Source organism: Pseudophryne corroboree, chromosome 3 (assembly GCF_028390025.1).
Source record: "Pseudophryne corroboree isolate aPseCor3 chromosome 3, aPseCor3.hap2, whole genome shotgun sequence".
NCBI classification, from domain to species: domain Eukaryota; kingdom Metazoa; phylum Chordata; class Amphibia; order Anura; family Myobatrachidae; genus Pseudophryne; species Pseudophryne corroboree.
The window spans coordinates 484,941,810-484,968,983 of NC_086446.1; the positions used below are offsets into that span (position 1 = coordinate 484,941,810).

The 27,174-nt window shown below is 46.6% G+C and overlaps 1 protein-coding gene across 1 annotated transcript in view; it reads right to left on the reverse strand.

Annotated features, from left to right (window-relative positions):
- CRLF3 (cytokine receptor like factor 3) overlaps positions 1 to 27,174 on the reverse strand; it is an 81,611-nt gene that overhangs the window by 41,733 nt on the left and 12,704 nt on the right. The window contains exon 2 of the mRNA XM_063960871.1: positions 20,761 to 20,968. Within this exon, the coding sequence (XP_063816941.1) occupies positions 20,761 to 20,968 (208 nt within the window). The remainder of the gene's footprint in view (positions 1 to 20,760; positions 20,969 to 27,174) is intronic.

Here is a 27,174-nt window from a genome sequence, read left to right on the forward strand (position 1 = left end):
ACCCATCCTCAACTACGTTGTCACAGAGCCTACAGATACAGTTTTCTTCAGCTAACAATCCTTCACAATTCCTTCTATTGTCAATGCTATCGGATCGTTTTCTGATACTCGCCTTTACTTGTTGATTAAGTTGTTCTTGGAAAACTACGCCTCCATCTTTGTCATCAGAACCCATTCCAGAACCTTTCTCGACCTCCATGGTACTCTCGCCGGAACAGACTGCTCTGGTCAACATCATGGTCAACAGGAAAATCCGGATCACAGTCTCTTGAGGCAAGTCCATCTTATAGGAGGAAACGAAGAAGAATGAGAAGGGGGAAAAAATAATTTGAGGGAGAGGGGATGGGAAGTGGAGAAAAACAATAAAAGGGAAACGGGGGATCGACAACTGCTTTTGATCTTGTGATTCTCAATGCTCAGGTGCCGCCTCAGTCCTCCTGGAACAGACACTCCAGTGATACAACTTCCTCTACCGTCTGTTCCTTATCACGGGACCTCTCTGGATCAGCAACCTTCTTACAATGGGACGAATGAACCCAAGTCTCTCTCTCGGCAACTTTCAATGCTGTAGTGCTAGTCAATAAGACTTGGTATGGTCCTTCCCATCTGTCAATAAGGCAACCTGAGCGTAGAAAATTCCGTATCATTACATAATCCCCAGGTTCAATGTCATGACAATTACTATCTGGTAAATCAGGAATCACCAACTTCAAATTATCATTTTGATTCCTTAACTGTTTACTCATGTTAATCAGGTATTTTACAGTCACTTCATTGTTACACTTCAAATCATCCTGAGGGTTAATCATAACATGCGGTTGTCGACCAAACAAGATTTCAAAGGGAGACAGATTAAGAGGGGACCTGGGAGTGGTTCTGATGCTGTACAGTACAATGGGTAAAGCTTCTGGCCATGTCAATCCTGTCTCTGCCATAACTTTGCTCAGTTTATTTTTAATAGTGCTGTTCACTCTTTCCACCTTCGCACTCGCCTGTGGACGGTATGGAGTGTGCAGCTTGCTATCAATTCCCATCAACTTACACATTCCTTTAAAGACATCACCTGTAAAATGTGTACCCCTATCACTTTCGATTATTCTAGGGATACCATATCTACATACAAATTCCTGCACAATTTTCTTAGCAGTAAACATAGCGGTATTTGTGGCCGCAGGAAATGCTTCGACCCAATTTGAGAATACATCTATACAAACAAGTACATATTTCAAATTTCGACAAGGGGGTAATTGAATGAAGTCAATCTGTATTACCTGGAAAGGGCCGCCTGTAGGTGGGATAATGAGATGGTTCTGTTGGTATTGCCTTTCCGATGTTCTTTCTCAAACAGGTAAGGCATGACATTGCTCTCTTACTCGCATGAGATGAAAATCCTGGGGCGCACCAATATGCTCTTACCAACTTGCACATTCCTTCCTTGCCCAGATGAGTCAGCCCGTGAGCTGCCTCAGCTAAACATGGAAGGTACGCTCTGGGGGCCACCGGTTTACCATGTCCATCCGTCCAGAGTCCTGAGGACTCCTGGCCATATCCCTTTGCCTTCCAGACTGCCTTTTCCTGTGTGGAACACAAATTTTGCATTTCACACAACTTGTGTGTGTTGATGGTATTAAATACCATCAATTGTGTGGTGTTTGTCTGTCTGGGGGTACCAGCTGCTAACTTAGCAGCTTCGTCTGCTCGGCTGTTACCAAGTGATACTGGGTCCTGGCTATATGTGTGTGCTTTACACTTGATAACAGCCACTCTGTCTGGTTCCTGTATCGCTGTTAGAAGCCTTTTTATGTGAGCTGCATGCGCTACCGGTGTACCAGCTGCCGTCATGAAATTTCTGAGGCGCCATAGGGCTCCGAAATCATGGACTACCCCGAATGCGTATCTAGAGTCGGTGTAGATATTGGCTGATTTGCCCTTAGCCAATTCACATGCTCTGGTTAGGGCGACCAGTTCAGCAACCTGGGCTGAGTGAGGTGGGCCTAGCGGTTCTGCTTCTATGGTGCCTTGGTCATCTACGACTGCGTATCCAGTACACAAGTCTCCCGAGTCTGACTGTCTATGGCAACTACCATCCGTGTAGAACGTGAGCTCTACATCTTCCAGTGGGTTGTCACTGATGTCAGGCCTTGCGGTAAAATTTTGGGTCAAATATTCCATACAATCATGTGTGTCCTCCTTTGTATTAAATCCTCCTTCCCCACCACTCTCATCCTCCACCCGTTGTGCCTGTCCAGGCACACCTGGGAGATATGTTGCAGGATTTAATGCACTGCATCTCCTTATGGTGATGTTTACGGGGGCCATTAGTGCCAATTCCCATCTTGTAAACCGCGCTGATGAGACGTGCCTGGTTTGGGCAGAATTTAGCAAGGCTGACACTGCATGTGGTGTATGAATTGTGAGGTTGTGACCTAGCACTACATCTTCGCTTTTCGTTACTAGCAATGCTTTCGCAGCAACGCTTCGCAAGCATGTGGGGAGGGATCGCGCTACCGTATCTAGCTGAGCGCTATAGTATGCTACTGGCCTGCTGGCATCACCGTGCTTTTGGGTTGACGCCTGCCGCGCAACCAGCACTTTCTGTTCCGTACAGCTCAAAGGGTTTCCCATAGTCTGGCATACCTAATGCTGGTGCCTGCGTTAGGCACTGTTTAAGTCTCTCAAATGCCATCTCGGACTCGTCTGTATGCGAAATCCGATCAGGTTTGTTTGAGGAGACCATCTCCTGCAAAGGTAACGCTAGAATGGAAAATCCTGGGATCCAGTTACGGCAATACCCACACATTCCTAAAAATGTTCTGATCTGTTGCTGGGTTTGTGGCAGAGTCATGTCTCTAATTGCTTGAATTCTATCAGCGGTCAGGTGTCTCAGTCCTTGTGTTAGACAGTGTCCCAAATATTTTACTTTAGTTTGGCATAATTGCAACTTGTCTTTGGAAACCTTGTGTCCTGTGTCTGAAAGATGAAACAGGAGCTGTTTCGTATCCTTCAGGGATGCTTCCACTGAATCAGAACACAGTAGTAGATCATCCACGTACTGTATTAATACTGATCCACTCTCTGGTTGGAAAGACTGTAAACAATCATGCAAAGCCTGAGAAAATATACTTGGACTGTCTATGAAACCTTGTGGTAATCGAGTCCATGTGTATTGGACTCCTCTGTATGTAAATGCAAACAAATATTGGCTGTCAGGGTGTAGGGGTACCGAAAAGAAAGCGGAGCAGAGGTCAATAACAGTGAAAAATTTCGCAGTGGGAGGGATTTGCATAAGGATGACAGCTGGATTTGGCACTACGGGGAACTGACTCTCAACTATTTTGTTAATCCCCCTTAGATCCTGCACTAGCCGGTAACCCCTCCCCCCACTCTTTTTCACAGGGAAGATGGGACTATTGGCAGTGCTGGACGTTCTTACCAGAATGCCCTGTTGTAGCAAGCGCTCTATTACGGGATACACTCCTAACTCCACCTCTGGCTTCAGAGGGTATTGTGGGATTTTTGGAGCTATCCTACCATCTTTTACTTTTACAACTACCGGAGCTACGTTTGCCATTAATCCAGTGTCCTGTCCATCTTTAGTCCAAAGTGACTCTGGTATCTGGGATGTCATTTCTTCTACTTGAGATGGAGTCCTATTTGTCATAATGGTATGTGACATTAATTTTGATGGGGAGTCTAGCATGTCTCGCACTTCCTGAGCGTGATTCTCAGGTATGTCCAAGAATACACCTTCAGGAGTACAATAAATGACGCACCCCATTTTACACAATAAATCTCTTTCCAGGAGATTAGTCGGTGCCGATGCAGCCAGCAAAAAGGAATGCTTGGTATGTAAAGGCCCTATTGTAATCTCGGCTGGTTTGCTAACAGGGTAGTGCTGGACTACTCCTGTTACTCCCATGGCTGGAATTGTCTTACCAGTGGTTCTCATGCCCACTGTCGAATTTATCACTGATTTGGCCGCCCCCGTATCTACAAGAAAGTTTAATGATTTACCAGCTACATTTATTGCAATCTCGGGTTCACTTCCAAGATTTGCAATCAATTTTACTGGCTGCAGATTACAGGTATGGCCACACCCCTATTGGGTATGGTGACCTCCCTGAATCCCGCTGGCAGCAACTACTTGTGAGGGAGTTAGCTGGGAACTACCAGAGGCGTGCCAGTCTCTGTTCGGGGGGTATCTTTTTGTTTCCCCTGTATGTGGCTCATAACTCCGTCTCTGTGGACCCTGATCCCAATGTCGTGTGTCGTGTCGTTGTCTAGGGGGTTGGTATGATCTTTGCGAATTTTTCGCTCTACAGTCTCGTGCTGTGTGTCCCTGTTTATGACAAAAATAACATGTTACCACATTTGACTTACCCACAGGGTTTGGTGATATAAACACAGGCTGTTTTGTGGTCAGGGCCTGTATACTTACTGACATTAACTTATCACCTTGTGACTCCCTGTGTCTGGTGATATTCCGGTCGTGATCAATAGCAGCCTCTCTCAAAGTAGCCACCGACAGACCTCGCCAACATGGTTGTGTGGTCTGTACCCTGGTCTTTAATGCCTCTTTTAAACCATCCATTAGCACAGATACTGCTACTTCTTGATGATTTGCATTGGTCCTAATGTCCTCTATGCCAGTGTACTTTGCCATTTCTAATAGTGCCCGGTGAAAATAATCAGCAGCTGTTTCTGTCTCTTTTTGTTTAATGGAAAAAATTCTATTCCATTTGGCCACAGCTGGAAAATACTCCTTTAACTGTAAATTTATTCTTTTTACATTGTCTTTGTTGTACACATCTGTAAGAGGTACATCCTGATCCAGTCCACAGTCAGCTAAAAATTGAGCTGCGTCGACATTGGAGGGTAAACAAGCCCTCAGCAATATCTGCCAATCTTTGTTGTTGGGCTCTAAAGTGTTTCCTAGGTCTCTGATGTATTTTTGGCTAGCAACTAAGTCTTTCCTGGGGTCAGGGAATTCAGACACTATGGTCCTTAATTCCATTCGGGAAAACGGGCTGTACATGGCAATGTTCCTGATAGGAGTGACTCCTGTAGTGTCCGTTTTCCCATTTGGAACTGCTATTACCCTCACGGGAGCAAGTTTAACAACATCATTCTGTGTAGATTCTACAGTCTGTGGTGAAATGGTTTCAGCATAGTGTATGGTGCCGTACTTACCCGTTGATACGACCTCACCTGTCCCTCCGCTAGGGGGCTTTGTTACTAATCTTATGGGTTGGGCCGTGCCTACTGTTGTTTCCGATATGGTGGCTGCTAGAGAGAGCGCCGATATTGTTGCCGATTCGTCCTCTTGATTACACTCCTGGGGAAAGTTCAAAACAGGGTACAACTTGCACGGGTTAATACTTGCATGGGTTAACTTATTAACATTATCTATAACATTTATACAGTTGCTAAGTGCCTGTTTGTTACCCCCTGATGCGTCATTCTCCGCAACCAATTTCTCTCCTGATATGTATGGTGGCGGCGGGGCCGTGGCTATCAGTTTCCTGATAGGGCCAGATCCCGCCGCCTGAGCCAATCCTCTCTGTATTTCACCCTCCTGTTGCCATAGCTGCAAATAATCATAATGTTTGATTCGTCTCTTTGCTGATTTAATGAGACATATCCTTCTCCTTAAATTTTGCAACACTTCTGGGCTGAAGCTGCCTACTCTTGGGAATTTCTCCCCGTCATGTACAGTCATTTTCTCCCATTCATCACATAAAATTTCTGTGTGTCTTCCGTATTTTTCACACATTACATACCTTGCCGACCCGACTGGTCGGTTTACAGAATCAACCCGAACCGAGGTTGATCGCCCCCTTCCTGAACAACTGGCCCCCATAATTTGCAGGTGTTGCTTGCTCTACCTCTGACCTTTATATCAGGGTCTTCAGCGAACCCTTACAAAAAACCAAAATATTCAAAGATAGGTTGACGGTGAAGTTTACCGAGCACCTCACTCACTCGCCCACGCCGACCAATATGCCCACACACTGATATAGTGCTGGCGTACTCGACCCAGGGCCCCTATTAACCTTCGTTTACTGGAACATGCGAGTGTGATCCGAAGAGCATTAACCCTTTCCAGTAAAGGTGGGGTTGTCGGATAGTTCTAGAGTGACCAGCGAACTTCCCTTTTTGAAAAAATAAAAAATTACACAAATCACGTTAGAATGTACAAATAGCGTTTGTGACCGGGTTTGTACACAAATGGTACTGGTCAGGTTACTAACTAATGCACACAATTACGTGCGGTACAGTCGTTCAGCACATAAGCAACTAATCTTATGTACGGAGCGACCAGTGGAATCGACATTCGGCAGCTGCAAATTCCTTCAGCCTGAGCTTTATTGGCCTATATGGGTGTTGCACCAACCCTTCTTGGTGTTGTGCCTTGTCTCTATAGCGGACTTCTTTGTACCTAGACCTCCTGGTCTGTTATACGACCTCCTGGTCTGTTATACGACCTCCTGGTCCGCTACACTCTAATGCTCAAATTTTATGTTTAACCAGAGATGCCTCCCTAGCCACCGTGCATGTCACTTACACGTATGTACCTTCACGAGAACTCGATGATTTCTGTGGTTCAATCCCCAAAATTGTAAAAACAAACACTCACCACATATACACTTTTGTTTCTATTTCTATTTCTGCGCAGAAATTTTCTTTAGACCAGATGTGTTGTAAATTTGGAGAAGGATCTGTTAATTTAAATTTCAAATACTAAAATAAACTTGCGCTATTTATCGCCTATTGCGCTATTTATCGCCTTGCCACCTTTTCGCTTGTTAAAAATCAACACTATCGTGTGACTTGAGTTACGTGGGCGTACCCAGACGCTCCGTTGCGTAATTTACGCTGCGTGCGTCGGCCTTTGCGAACGCGAGTCTCAGCCCTTTGTTAGAGACACGTGTACACAAAACCAATGTCCACCGTAACACAATGTACACGTTTATCAATGTAGATGATCCTCGATCCTCTACTGAACCCCACACCAATCTCTCCTTGTACCTTTAGGTAGAGCTGCGTGTGTGCTTTACACTTTATCCCTTAATGCATTACTTTTACACTTTAACTATGAAATAGCGACAAATCTCTCTTTGCCATTTTATAAATTGATAAAACGTGCTAACAGGAGAGTGATATATGAAAATACACGAAAAAGAAATGCAGATATGCGTGTGTGCGTACGCAAGACAGAAATAAACAGTTTTAAAAGACACTAGCGTGTTGTTCTTACCTCCGGTTCCGGATTCCCTCAGCACCCTTTACTAAGCGAAGCAGACGCTTATCCCGTCAGCACTGCGAAGAATATGATTTCCCGCCCTTTGCTGATGGATAATGTCTGCTGAAATTACCTAGCAGAGATATGTGAAGGACAGGACGAGCCGCCAATTGATAAAGCTAAATATTTATCTTATATAAAACCCTTTATGAGGTCTAAGAACACTGTACGCTATTTACGTATGGAGTACCGTAAGGGTACGCACGTTGCGTAACAATTGCTTAGCCGTGGTCGAGACGCTCAAGCGTCACGTTCGCTCACGGCCAAGAGATCACAGGCAGGCACGCTATTGGCTGCCGACTAACGTAATGATTCGCTATAGCGTAGCGGACGCTCGGGACCACGAGGAGATCACCAGCGGCGCAGACGCTCACAATGTTAAACCTTTATATCTAAACCATAAACAACGTAATATGCAGTAAAACCTTAGTGTAGAGATAGGGTGTAGATGCAACACAGTGTAACCTTATTAACTTAAAAGCTGTTCGAGCGTCACCGACGCTCTGAAAATACTTAACACTATAAGAAATACACAGATACCTGGGCTTAGGGTCCAACCCCTTATATATATATTATGAATGTTATACTTGCAAAAGAATTAATACAATACAAGTCATACACTACAATATAACATAGACCAACTAACCAGATAACTACACAGGAAATACAATACAATACTATTACGTTTAAGAGAATACGAGAGAGAGAGAGAGAGAGAGAGAGAGAGAGAGAGAGAGAGAGAGAGAGAGAGAGAGAGAGAGAGAGAGAGAGAGAGAGAGAGAGAGATATGGAGGGATATGGCTCAGAATAACAAGGAAGACAATATGATTGCGGAGAAAAACTTACGCACAAAGGGGAACAATCGCATGCGCCTCTGGACATCCAGCTCCCGATTATCAGCAATGAGAACCGTTGAAGAGTGAGCTGGATGTGATCGGCTTGTCTATTTATGCCCTACACACAATACAATTCAATGGTCCCTACAATCTCATTGTTCATTGGACACAGGAATTCCTCCTCGCATTATAACAAAAGGTCATAGGTTGATTCATACAGGTGGGCTGTGACAATTTCCAACTGCTCAGGTGGGTGGGAAACTAGGTTTCCCGCCGCATGGATAAGTAAGTGCAAATAATAGTAAATGGACATAAACTTCTTATGTCCATAACTATTCGCACAAGCGATTAATTTGCTTCAAACCAACACCGGAATATTGCTAATTAAATACTCTTCCGATGGATACTAAACACCACTGTATTACTCCTGTCTGACCCTTCGTATCAAAAAAAAGAGGGATTTCTCTGTACATGAACATTCTACATTAACCATACTTTCAGATTCTATCAAAGGGACCATGATCTATAAAATACATTATAAAGTGAAAATATGTAACGAAAGAGTCGCCCGCTAGACGCATACAATCTCTACCGTAAATGCGCATACCGTGCGCCTGCGGGTGCCCGCAACAGCGAGTATGCGCACGCACGGGAGAGCGCACGCATGCGCAGCAGGGACACATATGAGGTGCAAATATGGCAGTGTGCATAGTGATATTTTTCTGACTTTGACAGGTGATAATATCTTGCTGTCACGTCCTTCCTAGCCTTTATCAGCGTAGGAATAACTGCATCCGGAATGCCTTTTTCTGCTAGGATCCGGCGTTCAACCGCCATGCCGTCAAACGCAGCCGCGGTAAGTCTTGGAACAGACAGGGCCCCTGTTGCAACAGGTCCTGTCTGAGAGGCAGAGGCCATGGGTCCTCTGTGAGCATTTCTTGCAGTTCCGGGTACCAAGTCCTTCTTGGCCAATCCGGAACAATGAGTATTGTTCTCACTCCTCTTTTTCTTACGATTCTCAGCACCCTGGGTATGAGAGGAAGAGGAGGAAACACATAGACCGACTGGAATACCCACGGTGTCACCAGTGCGTCCACAGCCATCGCCTGAGGGTCCCTTGACCTGGCGCAATACCTCTTTAATTTTTTGTTGAGGCGGGACGCCATCATGTCCACCTGTGGCAGTTCCCATCGATTTACAATCTGCGTGAAGACTTCTTGATGAAGTCCCCACTCTCCCGAGTGGAGGTCGTGTCTGCTGAGGAAGTCTGCATCCCAGTTGTCCACTCCCGGAATGAACACTGCTGACAGTGCTTGCACGTGATTCTCCGCCCAACGAAGAATCCTGGAGGCTTCCGCCATTGCCACCCTGCTTCTTGTGCCGCCCTGGCGGTTTACATGAGCGACTGCCGTGATGTGGTCTGACTGAATCAGCACTGGTTGGTCTCGAAGCAGAGGCTCCGCTTGACTCAGGGCGTTGTATATGGCCCGTAGCTCCAGGATATTTATGTGCAGACAAGTCTCCTGACTTGACCACAGCCCTTGGAAGTTTCTTCCTTGAGTGACTGCCCCCCACCCTAGGAGGCTTGCATCCGTGGTCACCAGGACCCAGTCCTGTATGCCGAATCTGCGGCCCTCGAGGAGGTGAGCACCTTGTAGCCACCACAAAAGAGACACCCTGGCCCTGGGGGACAGGGTGATCATCCGATGCATCTGAAGATGCGATCCGGACCACTTGTCCAGCAGATCCCACTGAAAGATCCTCGCATGGAACCTGCCGAAGGGAATGGCTTCGTATGACGCCACCATCTTTCCCAGGACTCGTGTGCAGTGATGCACCGACACCTGTTTTGGCTTTAGGAGGTCTCTGACCAGAGTCACGAGCTCCTGAGCCTTCTCCTCCGGGAGAAACACCTTCTTCTGGTCTGTGTCCAGAATCATGCCCAGGAAGGGCAGACACGTCGCAGGAATCAGCTGCGACTTTGAAATGTTCAGAATCCAGCCGTGCTGACGCAACACTTCCTGAGAGCGTGCTACGCTGATCAGCAACTGCTCCCTGGACCTCGCCTTTATGAGGAGATCGTCCAAGTATGGATAATTGTAACCCCTTGCTTCCGAAGGAGCACCATCATTTCCGCCATCACCTTGGTAAAAACTCTCGGTGCCGTGGACAGGCCAAACGGCAACGTCTGGAATTGGTAATGACAGTCCCGTACCACAAACCTGAGGTACTCCTGAGGCGGATAAATGGGGACATGCAAGTAAGCATCCTTGATGTCCAGAGACACCATAAAATCCCCCTCTTCCAGGCTTGCAATGACCGCTCTGAGCGATTCCATTTTGAACTTGAATTACTTCAGATAAATGTTCAGGGATTTTAAGTTTAAAATGGGTCTGACCGAACCGTCCGGTTTCGGTACCACAAACATAGTGGAATAGTAGCCCCTTCCCCGTTGAAGGGGGGGGGAAACTCTACCACCACCTGCTGGAGAAAAAGTTTGTGAATTGCCGCCAACACTATCTCCCTTTCCATGGGGGAAGTTGGTAAGGCCGATTTTAGGTAACGGTGAGGGGGCGTCACCTCGAATTCCAGCTTGTATCCCTGAGACACAACTTGTATAGCCCAAGGATCCACCTGTGAGCGAACCCACTGGTGGCTGAAATGTCGGAGACGCGCCTCCACGGCTCCTGGCTCCGCCTGTGGAGCCCCAGCGTAATGCGGTGGATTTAGTGGAAGCTGGGGAAGACTTTTGTTCCTGGGAACTAGCTGCATGGTGCAGCTTTTTTCCTCTACCCCTGCCTCTGGCAAGAAAGGACGCACCTCTGACCTTCTTGCTCTTCTGAGAACGAAAGGACTGCATTTGGTAATACGGTGCTTTCTTAGGCTGTGGAGGGACATAAGGCAAGAAATTTGACTTCCCAGCCGTAGCTGTGGAAACTAGGTCCGAGAGACCGTCCCCAAACAATTCCTCACCCTTATAAAGGTAAAACCTCCATGTGTTTTTTAGAGTCGGTATCCCCTGTCCATTGCCGAGTCCATAAGACCCTTCTGGCAGAAATGGACATTGCGTTTACTCTAGAGCCCAGCAGGCAAATGTCCCTCTGGGCATCCCGCATATATAGGACCGCGTCCTTGATATGTGCCAGGGTCAGTAGAACAGTGTCCCTGTCCAGGGAATCTATCTCCTCAGACAGAGTATCCGTCCATGCAGCTACCGCACTACACATCCAGGCCGAAGCAATTGCTGGCCTCAGCAGTGTGCAGAATGTGTATAAACAGACTTCAGGATAGCTTCCTGCTTTCTATCCGCAGGATCCTTAAGGGCGGCCGTATCCTGAGACGGCAGGGCCACCTTCTTAGACAAGCGTGTCAATGCCTTGTCTACCCTAGGGGAGGATTCCCAGCGTAACCTGTCCGTTTGGCGGGAAAGGATACGCCATAAGTAATCTCTTGGAAATTATCACCTTCCTGTCAGGGGAATCCCACGCTTTTTCACATAATTCATTTAATTCATGTGAAGGGGGAAGTGTCACTTCATGCTTTTTCTCCCCATACATATAAATCCTCGTCAGGGACAGGATTTTCCTCAGAAATATGTAATACAGCCTTCATTGCTACAATCATGTAGCGGATGGCTTTAGTCATTTTAGGCTGCAACTTTGCCTCATCGTCATCGACACTGGAGTCAGATTCCGTGTCGACATCTGTGTCAACTATCTGGGATAGTGTGCTCTTTTGAGACCCCGACGGCCTCTGCACTGTAGGATCAGGCATGGGTTGAGACCCTGACTGTCCCAAGGTTACAGTTTTATCCAATCTGTTATGCAAGGAGTTTACATTATCATTTAACACCTTCCACATATCCATCCAATCAGGTGTCGGCACCGTCAGCGGCGACACCACACTCAGCTGCACTTGTTCTGCCTCCACGTATCCTTCCTCATCAAACATGTCGACACACAGTACACACACAGGGAATGCTCTGACTGAGGACAGGACCCCACAAAGGCTTTTGGGGAGACAGAGAGAGAGTATGCCAGCACACACCCCAGCGCTATATAACCCAGGGATTACACTGTACCTTAGTGTTTACCCCGTGGTTGCTGTTAAATATATTTCTGCGCCTAAATTTATGTGCCCCCCCCTCTCTTTTTTACCCTCTATTGCACCTGTATACTGCAGGGGAGAGCCTGGGGAGCGTCCTTCCAGCGGAGCTGTGAAGAGAAAATGGCGCTGGTGTGCTGAGGAAGAAGGCCCCGCCCCCTCAGCGGCGGGCTTCTGTCCCGCTTCTGTGTGAAAAAAATGGCGGGGGCTCGGGCATATATACAGTCCCAGACTGTATATATGTCTATTTTTGCCAAAAAGGTAATTAATTGCCGCCCAGGGCGCCCTTCCCCTGCGCCCTGCACCCTACAGTGACCGGAGTGTGCGGTGTGCTGTGGGAGCAATGGCGCACAGCTGCGGTGCTGTGCGCTACCTTAAGTGAAGACAGGAGTCTTCAGCCGCCGATTTCGATGTCTTCATGCTTCTGCTGCTTCTGTTCTTCTGGCTCTGCGAGGGGGGCGGCGGCGCGGCTCCGGGAACGGACGATCAAGGTTAGGTACCTGTGTTCGATCCCTCTGGAGCTAATGGTGTCCAGTAGCCTAAGAAGCGCTACCTAGCTGCCGTGAGTAGGTTTGCTTCTCTCCCCTCAGTCCCTCGTAGTAGAGAGTCTGTTGCCAGCAGAAGCTCTCTGAAAATAAAAAACCTGACAAAATACTTTCTTTTCTAGCAAGCTCAGGAGAGCCCACTAGGAGCACCCAGCTCTGGCCGGGCACAGATTCTAACTGAGGTCTGGAGGAGGGGCATAGAGGGAGGAGCCAGTGCACACCAGATAGTACTAAATCTTTCTTTAGAGTGCCCAGTCTCATGCGGAGCCCGCTAATCCCCTATGGTCCTTACGGAGTCCCCAGCATCCACTAGGACGTTAGAGAAATACATATGAGCTTGTCTGTTATTCCTCAAATAGGAGCGGAGTGCCAGTAGATTCCCAACGCGTTTCGTCCCTTTAATTCATTCTGGGACTTCCTCAGGGGTTATACACATACATATATATTAAAATAAGATTTTACTTACCGATAAATCTATTTCTCGTAGTCCGTAGTGGATGCTGGGGACTCCGTCAGGACCATGCTGGGGACTCCGTCAGGACCATGGGGATTAGCGGCTCCGCAGGAGACAGGGCACAAAAATAAAGCTTTAGGATCAGGTGGTGTGCACTGGCTCCTCCCCCTATGACCCTCCTCCAAGCCTCAGTTAGGATACTGTGCCCGGACGAGCGTACACAATAAGGAAGGATTTTGAATCCCGGGTAAGACTCATACCAGCCACACCAATCACACCGTACAACTTGTGATCTGAACCCAGTTAACAGTATGACAAACGTAAGAGCCTCTGAACAGACGGCTCACAACAATAACAACCCGATTTTTTTTTGTAACAATAACTATGTACAAGTATTGCAGACAATCCGCACTTGGGATGGGCGCCCAGCATCCACTACGGACTACGAGAAATAGATTTATCGGTAAGTAAAATCTTATTTTCTCTGACGTCCTAGTGGATGCTGGGGACTCCGTCAGGACCATGGGGATTATACCAAAGCTCCCAAACGGGCGGGAGAGTGCGGATGACTCTGCAGCACCGAATGAGAGAACTCCAGGTCCTCTTTTAGCCAGGGTATCAAATTTGTAGAATTTTACAAACGTGTTCTCCCCCGACCACGTAGCTGCTCGGCAGAGTTGTAATGCCGAGACCCCTCGGGCAGCCGCCCAGGATGAGCCCACCTTCCTTGTGGAATGGGCCTCGACAGATTTAGGCTGTGGCAGGCCTGCCACAGAATGTGCAAGTTGAATTGTGCTACAAATCCAACGAGCAATCGTCTGCTTAGAAGCAGGAGCACCCAGCTTGTTGGGTGCATACAGTATAAACAGCGAGTCAGATTTTCTGACTCCAGCCGTCCTTGAAATATATATTTTCAATGCCCTGACAACGTCCAGCAACTTGGAATCCTCCAAATCGCTAGTAGCCGCAGGCACCACAATAGGCTGGTTCAGGTGAAACGCTGACACCACCTTAGGCAGAAAATGAGGACGCGTCCAGTTCTGCCCTGTCCGAATGGAAAATCAGATATGGGCTTTTATACGATAAAGCCGCCAATTCTGACACTCTCCTGGCTGAAGCCAGGGCCAGTAGCATGGTTACTTTCCATGTAAGATATTTCAAATCCACCGATTTGAGTGGCTCAAACCAATGGGATTTGAGAAAATCCAAAACTACATTAAGGTCCCACGGAGCCACTGGGGGCACAACCGGGGGCTGTATATGTAGTACTCCTTTTACAAAAGTCTGGACTTCAGGAACTGAAGCCAATTCTTTCTGGAAGAAAATCGACAGGGCCGAAATTTGAACCTTAATGGACCCCAATTTGAGGCCCATAGACAATCCTGTTTGCAGGAAATGTAGGAATCGACCCAATTGAAATTCCTCCGTGGGGGCCTTCCTGGCCTCACACCACGCAACATATTTTCTCCAAATGCGGTGATAATGTTGTGCAGTCACCTCCTTCCTGGCTTTTACCAGTGTAGGAATGACCTCTTCCGGAATGCCTTTTTCCCTTAGAATTCGGCGTTCAACCGCCATGCCGTCAAACGCAGCCGCGGTAAGTCTTGGAATAGACACGGTCCCTGCTGAAGCAGGTCCCGTCTTAGGAGGTAGAGGCCACGGATCTTCCGTGAGCATCTCCTGAAGTTCCGGGTACCAAGTTCTTCTTGGCCAATCCGGAGCCACGAGTATCGTTCTTACTCCCCTTTGCCGTATAATTCTCAGTACTTTTGGTATGAGAGGCAGAGGAGGAAACACATACACTGACTGGAACACCCACGGTGTTACCAGAGCGTCCACAGCTATTGCCTGAGGGTCTCTTGACCTGGCGCAATACCTGTCCAGTTATTTGTTGAGGCGAGACGCCATCATGTCCACCTTTGGTTTTTCCCAACGGTTCACAATCATGTGGAAAACTTCTGGATGAAGTCCCCACTCTCCCGGGTGTAGATCGTGTCTGCTGAGGAAGTCTGAGGAAGTCTGCTTCCCAGTTGTCCACTCCCGGAATGAACACTGCTGACAGTGCCATCACATGATCTTCCGCCCAGCGAAGAATCCTTGCAGCTTCTGCCATTGCTCTCCTGCTTCTTGTGCCGCCCTGTCTGTTTACGTGGGCGACTGCCGTGATGTTGTCCGACTGGATCAACACCGGCTGACCCCGAAGCAGGGGTTTTGCCAGGCTTAGAGCATTGTAAATCGCTCTTAGCTCCAGTATATTTATGTGAAGAGACATCTCCAGGCTTGACCATACTCCCTGGAAGTTTCTTCCCTGTGTGACCGCTCCCCAGCCTCTCAGATTGGCATCCGTGGTCACCAGGACCCAGTCCTGTATGCCGAATCTGCGGCCCTCTAACAGATGAGCACTTTGCAACCACCACAGATGCATCTGCAGATGTGATCCGGACCATTTGTCCAGCAGATCCCACTGAAAAGTTCTTGCGTGGAATCTGCCGAATGGAATCGCTTCGTAAGAAGCCACCATCTTTCCCAGGACTCTTGTGCATTGATGCACAGACACTTTCCCTGGTTTTAGGAGGTTCCTGACAAGTTCGAATAACTCCCTGGCTTTCTCCTCCGGAAGAAACACCTTTTTCTGAACCGTGTCCAGAATCATTCCCAGGAACAGCAGACGTGTCGTCGGGGTCAATTGAGATTTTGGAAAATTCAGAATCCACCCGTGCTGTTGCAGCACTACTTGGGTTAGTGCTACTACGTCCCCCAGCTGTTCCCTGGACCTTGCCCTTATCAGGAGATCGTCCAAGTAAGGGATAATTAATACGCCTTTTCTTCGCAGAAGAAACATCATTTCGGCCATTACCTTGGTAAAGACCCGAGGTGCCGTGGACAATCCAAACGGCAGCGTCTGAAACTGATAATGACAGTTTTGCACCACGAACCTGAGGTACCCTTGATGTGAAGGGCAAATTGGGACATGCAGGTAAGCATCCTTGATGTCCAGGGACACCATAAAGTCCCCTTCTTCCAGATTCGCTATCACTGCTCTGAGTGACTCCATCTTGAACTTGAATTTTTGTATGTACAGGTTCAAAGATTTCAGATTTAGAATAGGTCTTACCGAGCCGTCCGGCTTCGGTACCACAAATAGTGTGGAATAATACCCCTTTCCCTGTTGTAGGAGGGGTACCTTGACTATCACCTGCTGAGAATACAGCTTGTGAATGGCTTCCAATACAGTCGCCCTGTCTGAGGGAGACGTTGGCAGAGCAGACTTTAGGAACCGGCGAGGGGGAGACTTCTCGAATTCTAACCTGTAACCCTGAGATACTATCTGCAGGATCCAGGGGTCCACCTGTGAGTGAGCCCACTGTGCGCTGAAATTCTTGAGTCGACCCCCCACCGCCCCTGAATCCGCTTGTAAAGCCCCAACGTCATGCTGAGGGCTTTGCAGAAGCCGGGGGGGGGGCTTCTGCTCCTGGGAAGAAGCTGCTTGGTGCACTCTCTTACCCTTTCCTTTGCCTCGGGGCAAATATGACTGTCCTTTCGCCCGCTTGTTCCTATAGGAACGAAAGGACTGCGGTTGAAAAGACGGTGTCTTTTTCTGTTGGGAGGGGACCTGAGGTAAAAAGGTTGATTTCCCGGCTGTTGCCGTGGCCACCAAATCCGATAGACCGACCCCAAATAATTCCTCCCCCTTATACTGCAATACTTCCATATGCCGTTTGGAATCCGCATCACCTGACCATTGTCGCGTCCATAAACTTCTTCTGGCAGATATGGACATCGCACTTACTCTCGATGCCAGAGTGCAAATATCCCTCTGAGCATCTCGCATATAAAGAAAAGCATCCTTTAATTGCTCTAAAGTCAATAAAATACTGTCCCTATCCAGGGTATCAATATTTTCAGTCAGGGAATCCGACCAAACCACCCCAGCACTGCACATCCATGCAGAGGCTATGGCTGGTCGCAGTATAACACCAGTATGAGTGTATATACTTTTCAGGGTAGTTTCCAGCCTCCTATCCGCTGGATCCTTGAGGGCGGCCGTTTCAGGAGACGGTAACGCCACTTGTTTAGATAAGCGTGTGAGCGCCTTATCCACCCTAGGGGGTGTTTCCCAGCGCGCCCTAACCTCTGGCGGGAAAGGATATAATGCCAATAACTTCTTTGAAATTAGCAGTTTTCTATCGGGGTTAACCCACGCTCCATCACACACTTCATTCAATTCCTCTGATTCAGGAAAAACTACAGGTAGTTTTTTCAGACCCCACATAATACCCCTTTTTGTGGTACATGCAGTATCAGAGATATGCAAAGCCTCCTTCATTGCCGTGATCATATAACGTGTGGCCCTACTGGAAAATACGTTTGTTTCTTCACCGTCGACACTAGATTCGGTGTCCGTGTCTGGGTCTGTGTCGACCGACTGAGGTAAAGGGCGTTTTACAGCCCCTGACGGTGTCTGAGACGCCTGTACAGGTACTAACTGGTTTGCCGGCCGTCTCATGTCGTCAACTGATTTTTGTAATGTGCTGACATTATCACGTAATTCCATAAACAAAGCCATCCATTCCGGTGTCGACTCCCTAGGGGGTGACATCACCATTACCGGCAATTGCGCCGCCTCCACACCAACATCGTCCTCATACATGTCGACACACACGTACCGACACACAGCAGACACACAGGGAATGCTCTTATCGAAGACAGGACCCCACTAGCCCTTTGGGGAGACAGAGGGAGAGTTTGCCAGCACACACCCAAGCGCTATAAATATATAGGAACAACCCTATAGAAGTGTTGTCTCCCTTATAGCAGCTTAATATATATCAAAAAACGCCAAAAAAGTGCCCCCCCCTCTCTGTTTTACCCTGTTTCTGTAGTGCAGTGCAGGGGAGAGTCCTGGGAGCCTTCCTCGCAGCGGAGCTGAGCAGGAAAATGGCGCTGTGTGCTGAGGAGATAGGCCCCGCCCCCTATTTCGGCGGGCTCTTCTCCGGAGTTTGTGAGACCTGGCAGGGGTTAAATACATCCATATAGCCCCAGAGGCTATATGTGATGTATTTTTTAGCCAGAACAAGGTATTCTCATTGCTGCCCAGGGCGCCCCCTGCAGCGCCCTGCACCCTCCGTGACCGTTGGTGTGAAGTGTGTGACAACAATGGCGCACAGCTGCAGTGCTGTGCGCTACCTCATGAAGACTGAAAAGTCTTCTGCCGCCGGTTTCTGGACCTCTTCACTTTTCGGCATCTGCAAGGGGGTCGGCGGCGCGGCTCCGGGACCGGACTCCATGGCTGGGCCTGTGTTCGATCCCTCTGGAGCTAATGGTGTCCAGTAGCCTAAGAAGCCAATCCATCCTGCACGCAGGTGAGTTCACTTCTTCTCCCCTAAGTCCCTCGTTGCAGTGAGCCTGTTGCCAGCAGGACTCACTGTAAAATAAAAAACCTAAAAACTTTTTCTAAGCAGCTCTTTAGGAGAGCCACCTAGATTGCACCCTGCTCGGACGGGCACGAAAACCTAACTGAGGCTTGGAGGAGGGTCATAGGGGGAGGAGCCAGTGCACACCACCTGATCCTAAAGCTTTATTTTTGTGCCCTGTCTCCTGCGGAGCCGCTAATCCCCATGGTCCTGACGGAGTCCCCAGCATGGTCCTGACGGAGTCCCCAGCATCCACTAGGACGTCAGAGAAAAATAGTTACACAGATCTAATTCACCGCATTCCCCCCCCCCCCCCCCCTTCTACAAACCCCTGGTACCGCACAGGTTAGCTGGAGTTGCTTGGAGGGACAGCTCTGTCAGCATCTGTGTACAGGAACTGCAGGCAGGAAAATGGCGCTGAACGCTGCTGGGTCCGCTCTGAGAAGCTCCGCCCCTTGGAGATGGCGCATCTTCCCGCACAAATTCTTTATACTGGCCTGAGGACTCCGTCGCAAGGCGGGGTATTCCGTCCCCTGTGGAGCGTCTGAGTACGGAGGATTGTGACGCTAGCCTGGGGATCCAGTCTCCGGTTAGTGTCTGTGACCAGTGTAGGGTATTAAAACGCTGGCTCAGGACGCCCCTCAAAGCGCCAACACTGTGTGCCGCTGAGCCTTCCCGGAGCGCAGCCGCTCAGAGCTGCACTCCTACCCTTGTGCCGCCATATCTCGCCTCTTCTGATCTTCTGGCTCTGTAAGGGGGTGGCGGCATGCTGCCGGGGTGAGCGATCCCCTGTGGTGCCATCTTCACACCAGCCCCCCGCTTGCTAGGGGGGTCGGTGTCTCACTCGCCACAATCTTCAGCTCTGCAAGGAGGTGGCGGCATGCTGCTGGGGTGAGCGATCCACTGTGGCGGGGAACATTCGATCCCCTCAGGAGCTCAGTGTCCTGTCAGCGGAGATAGCGGCTCAGACCCCACAGGGCAGACACTATTCCCCCTTTCTTAGTCCCTCGAAGCAGGGAGGCTGTTGCCAGCAGCCTCCCTGTAAAATATTAAACTCTAAAATAAACTTTTACTAAAGAAACTCTGCAGAGCTCCCCTAGCTGTGACCGGCTCCTCCGGGCACATTTTCTAAACTGAGTCTGGTAGGAGGGGCATAGAGGGAGGAGCCAGCCCACACTTTCAAACTCTTAAAGTGCCAATAGCTCCTAGTGGACCAGTCTATACCCCATGGTACTAATGTGGACACCAGCATCCTCTAGAACGTAAAAGAAAAAAGCCTATACCTGCATTTCCTGCCTTTCCTTATTAGTCAGAATAAGCTGCATGATATAGTCTGTAACTTTCCCCTTTTTATTTTGAAATTGCAACACGTTTGTCTAGGTGACCTGTAATCTTTTATTTATGCCACTTCTGTAGTTAAACACTGCACTTTTTTTTGTTAATAAATTGTACTTCATAAATTTATTCCATATTTGCCCCAGAGCCAGTCTTTGAGGAATCAATTAGATCGCTAAGGTATTGCTATAACTTATTAACCGCTAGCTGCATGTGGAGACATAACTGCGTGGTAGTGTGTGTCTCAGAGCCTGCGCAATTGTGATAGTGTTTGGGGACCTGTGGCCCTTTGTAACTACAGAGAGGTTTATAGTCACACAGGCAGAGAGCTAGAATATTCAGTGTATTATATTCGCCTCTGCCCTCACTGCACCCGCATGTGGGGATCTGTTCTATCGTTGTCCTAACGCTAGTGTGATACAGTCAAGTTGATTCAAATGACTGCCTCTGGCCATAGAGAGCACACATCAGGAATATCCACTGGTTTCTCTGACAAGCCCATTATTAGGGAGATCCAACAATCTGTATTTAGAGGGAGGGTTGGGGCCTCCAAAGCATTTGAATCCATCATATTCCATAGCATTTGTATGGTATATCCCCTCATGTTCAACATATATTACGTTATCCATGTGCCGCAATATGCACATTTATCAGTCGGCATGTAGCACCAAATAGGAAGTGTTGAGGCACTGAAAGGATAGATTTATAAATACTAAAAGCTTCTCAATAAAGTTCAGGCAGTAAAAAAATTATAAAATTCCCAACCCACCTTCTTTCAGCAGATCCTCTGCTGTGCTGACACCATGTTCCAGAAGTTTCTGACAATCCTCTAATGGTTTAATATTCTCGCGCTCAATGGCATCCACTTGTTGCATGAGCATGAGCAGCCTTTCATCCAGCATCTTGGACACCCCACTCTTCATGTCCTGGAAATGTTGCTGCAGAGTCTCCCGTGTCTGAGCTGCGCTCTCATTTATCTAGAAGACAATGTTATAAACTGGACCTAGGAAGTACTAACACAAGTAAATTAAATTGTATATTATTACTATTATGATTCAAGGGGCCCATTTATCAAGGAGTTGTAGCCATCAAAAACTTGTTGTGTATTATAAATGGTGCGCCAGTCAATCGGTTCCTGTCATGTGTTTGAAAAATGATATTTAGAAGCTGATGGGCTGGAGCACCACTTACCATACACAATGAGTTTTATATAACTAAAAATTGTTGATAAATGGGCACCCAGGTTTCTTAGATAACATATAAACTGGTATTCTGAGACGCAGCTCAATATAAAGGTTTTAAGTTTGCGTCTATTTTGATCTAACCGGACCTAAATCTTCAATAAATTCAACTTTTTACCCGTGAACATGAAATATAGAACTGGGATAATACAGCAGCTATAAATAACACTAAAATTCTGGATTATCACATACAGAAGACTGACTGCCATACTATGCGCTACCATCTTTTTGTACTTTGATAGCTGATACTTTAACGAAGGGCTTGACAAATTTTTCTAAAAACCTAGGAGCCAGTATGAAAGCGTAGTAGCCAGACCACTGTTGTCCGCACCCCCAACCTCCACCCCCCCTCCACCCACAGCACTGAGCAGCTTTCCCGCACCCCTCAGCCACCCAACTAAGGTGGGCCCCCAGGCAAACCCACCTCACGCCCACTCAACTAAGGGGGCCCCCCCAGGCAAACCAGCCCACCACAGCAATCCTCCAGACAAACAGTCCCCCCACTCTGTGGCCACATTTCTATCCCCTCTGAAGCCGCAATCACTGGCCACGCATAGACCCTCTTATCAGAGAGCTCTATGCAGGCAGCGTAGGCTAGTACGGACAGGCATAATAGTCCGTGCAGGCTTGGACGGACACACAGCACATGCAGTCCTGTGCATGAAATGGCTGCAGCAATACAGAAACGCTCATGAATCTCCATTGGGGCTGAAGAGGAGATGATTCTTCCCTCCCTGCATAATCTGGTAGCCATGCAGCAAAATCTAGGGGTCATGGCTACCTGGCCCCTGGGATTTGTAGAGCCCTGCTTTAACTACAGTATGTGTTCACATTTTGTCATGTCTGTTACTAAACACAATGCATCTCCTTCATTCATCTTCTGAAACTACCTACTTCTAAACCGGGGGTAGCCCTGACAATGTTTGCAAACTGTAAAGAAATAGCCTATATGTAAAGCTAGGCAGAGTGGTGAAAACTGCAGGGCCTTGTTATTTGTAATCCTAATGCCCAGTCCCAATCGTTATAACTTTGGAACTTTCAAATAATATATGTTGCAAGCGTAACTCCACATCTGCCATCTCCAAAATAAGAATGACCTCATACAATGTAGCTTTGATTACCGTTTTCAATTCCAGAAACTCACTTAGAGTGAGAAACATCTCTCATTCCCAAAATCAAAGCACATGACCAAATATAAAAATTTCACTTTTCACTATTTTAACATGCAAAATATTTTAAGACACAATGCAGCATGAACCTAATTAGTTATTTTGCAACCTCAATTTAACCACTTAAAACAAAGAAAATGTCATGTTAATTTCCTGAAAACAATTGTCTCTCCTTGAAACGTGTTGTGTAAAACATCAGCCTCTGAGATAAGCTGCTCACAGGAAATGATGAAAGTCGCTCAGAACTTTCATGATTTTAGTTAAACTCACACAGGAAAGAGTATGGTTAAGCAAAGTTTCTTCCTGGGGGGTTGGTAACTGTATAGGAGTTTGTGCCGGCGCGGTAAGAATCAGAAGTTACGTCTCTGCACACAAGATAGTCGCTATACACATTAGCACAAAGGGTGCTGGGTAAAATTAAACAGGGAAAACAACCACAATCTGACATTAATATATATGATAGGTTGCATTATACTCAATAGGTCACATTAAATAACTGAAATGATTATACTAAATAGGTATATCCAATGTGCTCTATCACAATTCTGGAGCAGGATGCAATGTTATACGGGAGGTGGCTCTCTATGCAGAAGATAATGACATAGCGGACATGATAATGACATAGCGGACAGATAATGACATAGCGGACACACTAAATGAGTTTTTTTCAACAGTATTCACTAGAGAGGACCCAATTCAGGGACTGACACACAATCTCAATAATGAGAATATCATACTGATAGGTACTTATTTAAGCGAGGAAGTAGTCTGTGACCGATTAAAACATTTAAAGATTAATAAATCACCAGGGCCCGATGGTATTCATCCAAGGGTTCTAATGGAGCTTCACTCTGAACTGGCAAAACCGCTATCTTTGATCTTTGAGGATTCAGTTATATCAGGTATGGTTCCCAAAGACTGGCGTATAGCGGAAGTAGTGCCTATATTCAAAAAGGGAAGTAAAGCTGAACCAGGTAATTATAGACCAGTTAGTCTTACATCTATAGTGGGGAAAGTATTGGAAGGTATTCTAAGAGATAGTATTCAGAAGTTCCTTGAAACCAATAAGGTCATTAAAAGGAATCAACATGGGTTTATGAAGGACAGATCCTGTCAAACCAACTTACTTGGCTTTTATGAAACAGCCAGCGCAAACCTAGATCAGGGTAAAGACGTGGATGTAATCTTTTTAGACTTTGCCAAAGCGTTCGATACTGTACCACACATGAGACTTATCTACAAGCTACAAGAATCAGGGCTAGGAAGCACAATATGCACTTGGGTCAAAAACTGGTTAGATAATAGGAAGCAGCGCGTTGTAGTTAATGGATCTTTTTCAACTTGGACTGAAGTGCTAAGTGGTGTGCCGCAAGGCTCAGTATTAGGACCGCTATTGTTCAATATTTTCATTAACGACCTAACAGAAGGTCTAGAGAGCATGGTGTCAATTTTTGCAGATGATACCAAATTGTGTAAGGCTATAAATACAGAGGAGGATGCCGAGTCTCTTCAGAACGACTTAGTTAAATTAGAAGCATGGGCAGCCAAATGGAGAATGCGCTTCAACACAGACAAGTGTAAGGTAATGCACTGTGGTAACAAGAACAAAAATTACACCTACCTACTAAATGGGGTCAAATTAGGGGATTCTGTACTGGAAAAGGACTTAGGTGTCCTCATAGATAGCAAGCTAAGCAGTAGTACCCAAAGTAGGACTGCAGCAAAGAAGGCTAATAAGATATTAGCGTGCATAAAACGGGGTATTGATGCTAGGGACGAGAGTATTATACTCCAGTTATATAAATCACTAGTGAGGCCACACCTTGAATACTGTGTACAATTCTGGGCACCGTACTACAAAAAGGATATCCTGGAGCTTGAAAAGGTACAGAGGAGGGCGACCAAACTAATTAAGGGCATGGAGACGATGCAATACAAGGAAAGGCTTGAAAGACTAGGCATGTTTACATTGGAAAAGCGGAGACTAAGAGGGGATATGATCAACATCTACAAATATATAAGGGGACAATATACAGAGCTTGCGCGGGACCTGTTTTTGGTTAGATCAACACAGAGGACTCGTGGACACTCGCTCAGGTTAGAGGAGAGGAGATTCCGCACAATACGGCGTAAAGGCTTTTTCACGGTAAGGACAATACGTGTTTGGAATTCCCTGCCTGAGGGAGTTGTAATGGCGGAATCTGTCAACACCTTTAAGAATGGGTTAGATAAATTCCTAATGGATAAGGATATCCAGGGGTATGGTGCATAGTCATGCATTATAGTTACTATAAATAGGGATAAAATGCAATGGCTGACAGCAGCATCAGTCAGAAATTTTAGTCAAATCATCATGCATAGGACACCACAAATAGGTTGAACTCGATGGACAATTGTCTTTTTTCAACCTCAGATACTATGATTAAGTGACAGCTCTGCAGAGGTACATGCGGTGGCAGCAGAGATGTCGCAGTACCTTAACTTACAGCAGTGTCAACTTTTTTTTTCTTTTCTTCTTTTTTTTTTTTTTTAACTTGTAGCCGTTCCCATTAGTAATGCATAGGAGAATGCATTAATATATTATACTACTTCAAAAAAAGCTGAAGAAGAATGTCAAAGTCACCATGAACAATTGAACAGATCATTTTCCATTAAGCCCCAACTGAAATAAGTTTACTGACAATTTCAATTATGGGTCTAATGTACTGTAACTGGGAATAATTTGTTACAGCTATTTTGCACAGGTTACATGTGGTTAAGGTAGCAAAACTTGTTGAATTATGTTTACCTGATCATTTCTTTTTCTTTTTTTTAGCACTCCATGGCAGCCATGTTGTATCCTTGGTCAGCTGAGACAAAAAAAAAAAAAAACACACATCTGGAAAGTATACAGTGTGACTTTGTTTTGAGTGACTTCCCAAACTGCCTCTGGAACAATGGGGGAGATGTACTAAGCAGTGAAAACAGTGTAGAAGTGAGCAGGTGGAGAAGTTGCCCATGCCAACCAATCAGCATTGACATAACATTTAGAAATTGCATACTATAAAAGTATACAGAGCAGCTGATTGGTTGCCATGGGCAACTTCTCCACTCGCTCACGCTTCCACTCTAATCACTGCTTAGTACATCTCTCCCAATATACTTCTCAGAGATAGATTCCAGCTCCATACTGCAGGCTGTAGTAGTACTCTGCAATGCTGCAGGCCTAAAGAATGTCAAGATGCTCTTTATTATACGCAGAGTCATCCTTATGACGCCAGTCAGTGCCAAGATCTGCCTCACCACATTACTGCACTGGCTTTTCAAAATTTCAAGAGGCCTGCTTACTGTGCCTACTACCTCTAGGAGGCGAGAACAGTCCCAGGTAGCCAATACTTGTGCTGGTGGGCAAAATAACTGGACACCATAACCATTCGGATCCTCTACGCTTGATAAGTTTGCTCCCAAACTCTCCTTGGGCTGACTGTCTGCCTTGCTTAGCTGAAGAGGCAGGAAAAAGGATGGAAGTAGGAATCACAATATATACATACCAGCTGGTGTTCGCTTTTCCAGACAGTGCTCAGCTGACCAATGTTTAACCATACATCAGAGCTGCCAGGAAAAATATGTTGCAAACATTACAAAAATTTTAAAATATAGTAATTCTAGATATTTTCAGTGGTATGTAAATCTTATGAGTGCCAGCCCCTGCCTTTTAATTTCCCCTTTAAAAGCACTATTAGATGATCATCTAAGTATGGAATGATTGTGATTCCCTTTGCTATAAAGTGCCACCTCCAGATAACAGGTGTGGATCAAACTTTCAAAAAATCTAATCTTATTCCAACTCAATGCAGGGTGTTCTTTGAATCATGTTCTGTCACAGTAGTCCTGGCCCATTCTTATTTAGAAGCCAGGTCTGCCCGCTTCAAACATCCTCCTACTTTCTCTTATTGAGTGGATGATCTTTTCCATAGTTGCCTACAGCACTGGAGCATGACCGCCCATTTGGAAACCAGCACCTTTTGCTGCTCGTCTATTTCAGGACCCTACTTCACTATTAAGGAAGTTGTAAGCAGTCGGTCCCCCCAGAGCCTTCCCCTAGCAGCACGGGGAAGGGTATAGAGGTATAAAACCTCCTTCTCTTCTTGCAATACATAGAAAGCCACAGTAGCATCTCAGCTCAGGACAGAGAGCAACTTATCCAGCTCCATCCTAGTAAAGAGATGAAATAAGTCTTAAATATGGCTGTCTAAAGCAGTCCAGTGGCAGACCACTCAACTTCCAGTTTATTTAATAGTGGACTCCAAAGTGTCCAGCTCCTGAGCCAGCCTCCACAGCCCATGGTAATAGATCAGAAAAATTAATAATGAAATAAGTATAAGGTCGAAAAACAAGCTGCCTGAAAATTCAATCACTGAACAGATAGTAAAACAAAACACGATTCTGGGGTAGTCTGCTATCATAGCCACCGAGGAGACGCAGGCATCACTTACATGAAAGAGAATACATTCTTGGCAATGACATCATTAAATGGACACACTTATCTGACAATCAGTGGGATTGAATTCTGCTACAATAATGAACTTAATTGCATCCTCAACCATTAATCATGTTGTTTGTGTGAATCAATGGCGAATTTAGCCTTCTCATGGTACTCTTGATTTAGCTCAAAGCAGAAAATGATGCTGCTACCAATTCCAGGATACATTTAAAAAGAAGGAAGGACATTTGTCACAAAAGCAGTGTTTACTGTCCAAGTGCTAAGTCATGTGATGCTACTACTAGACTAGA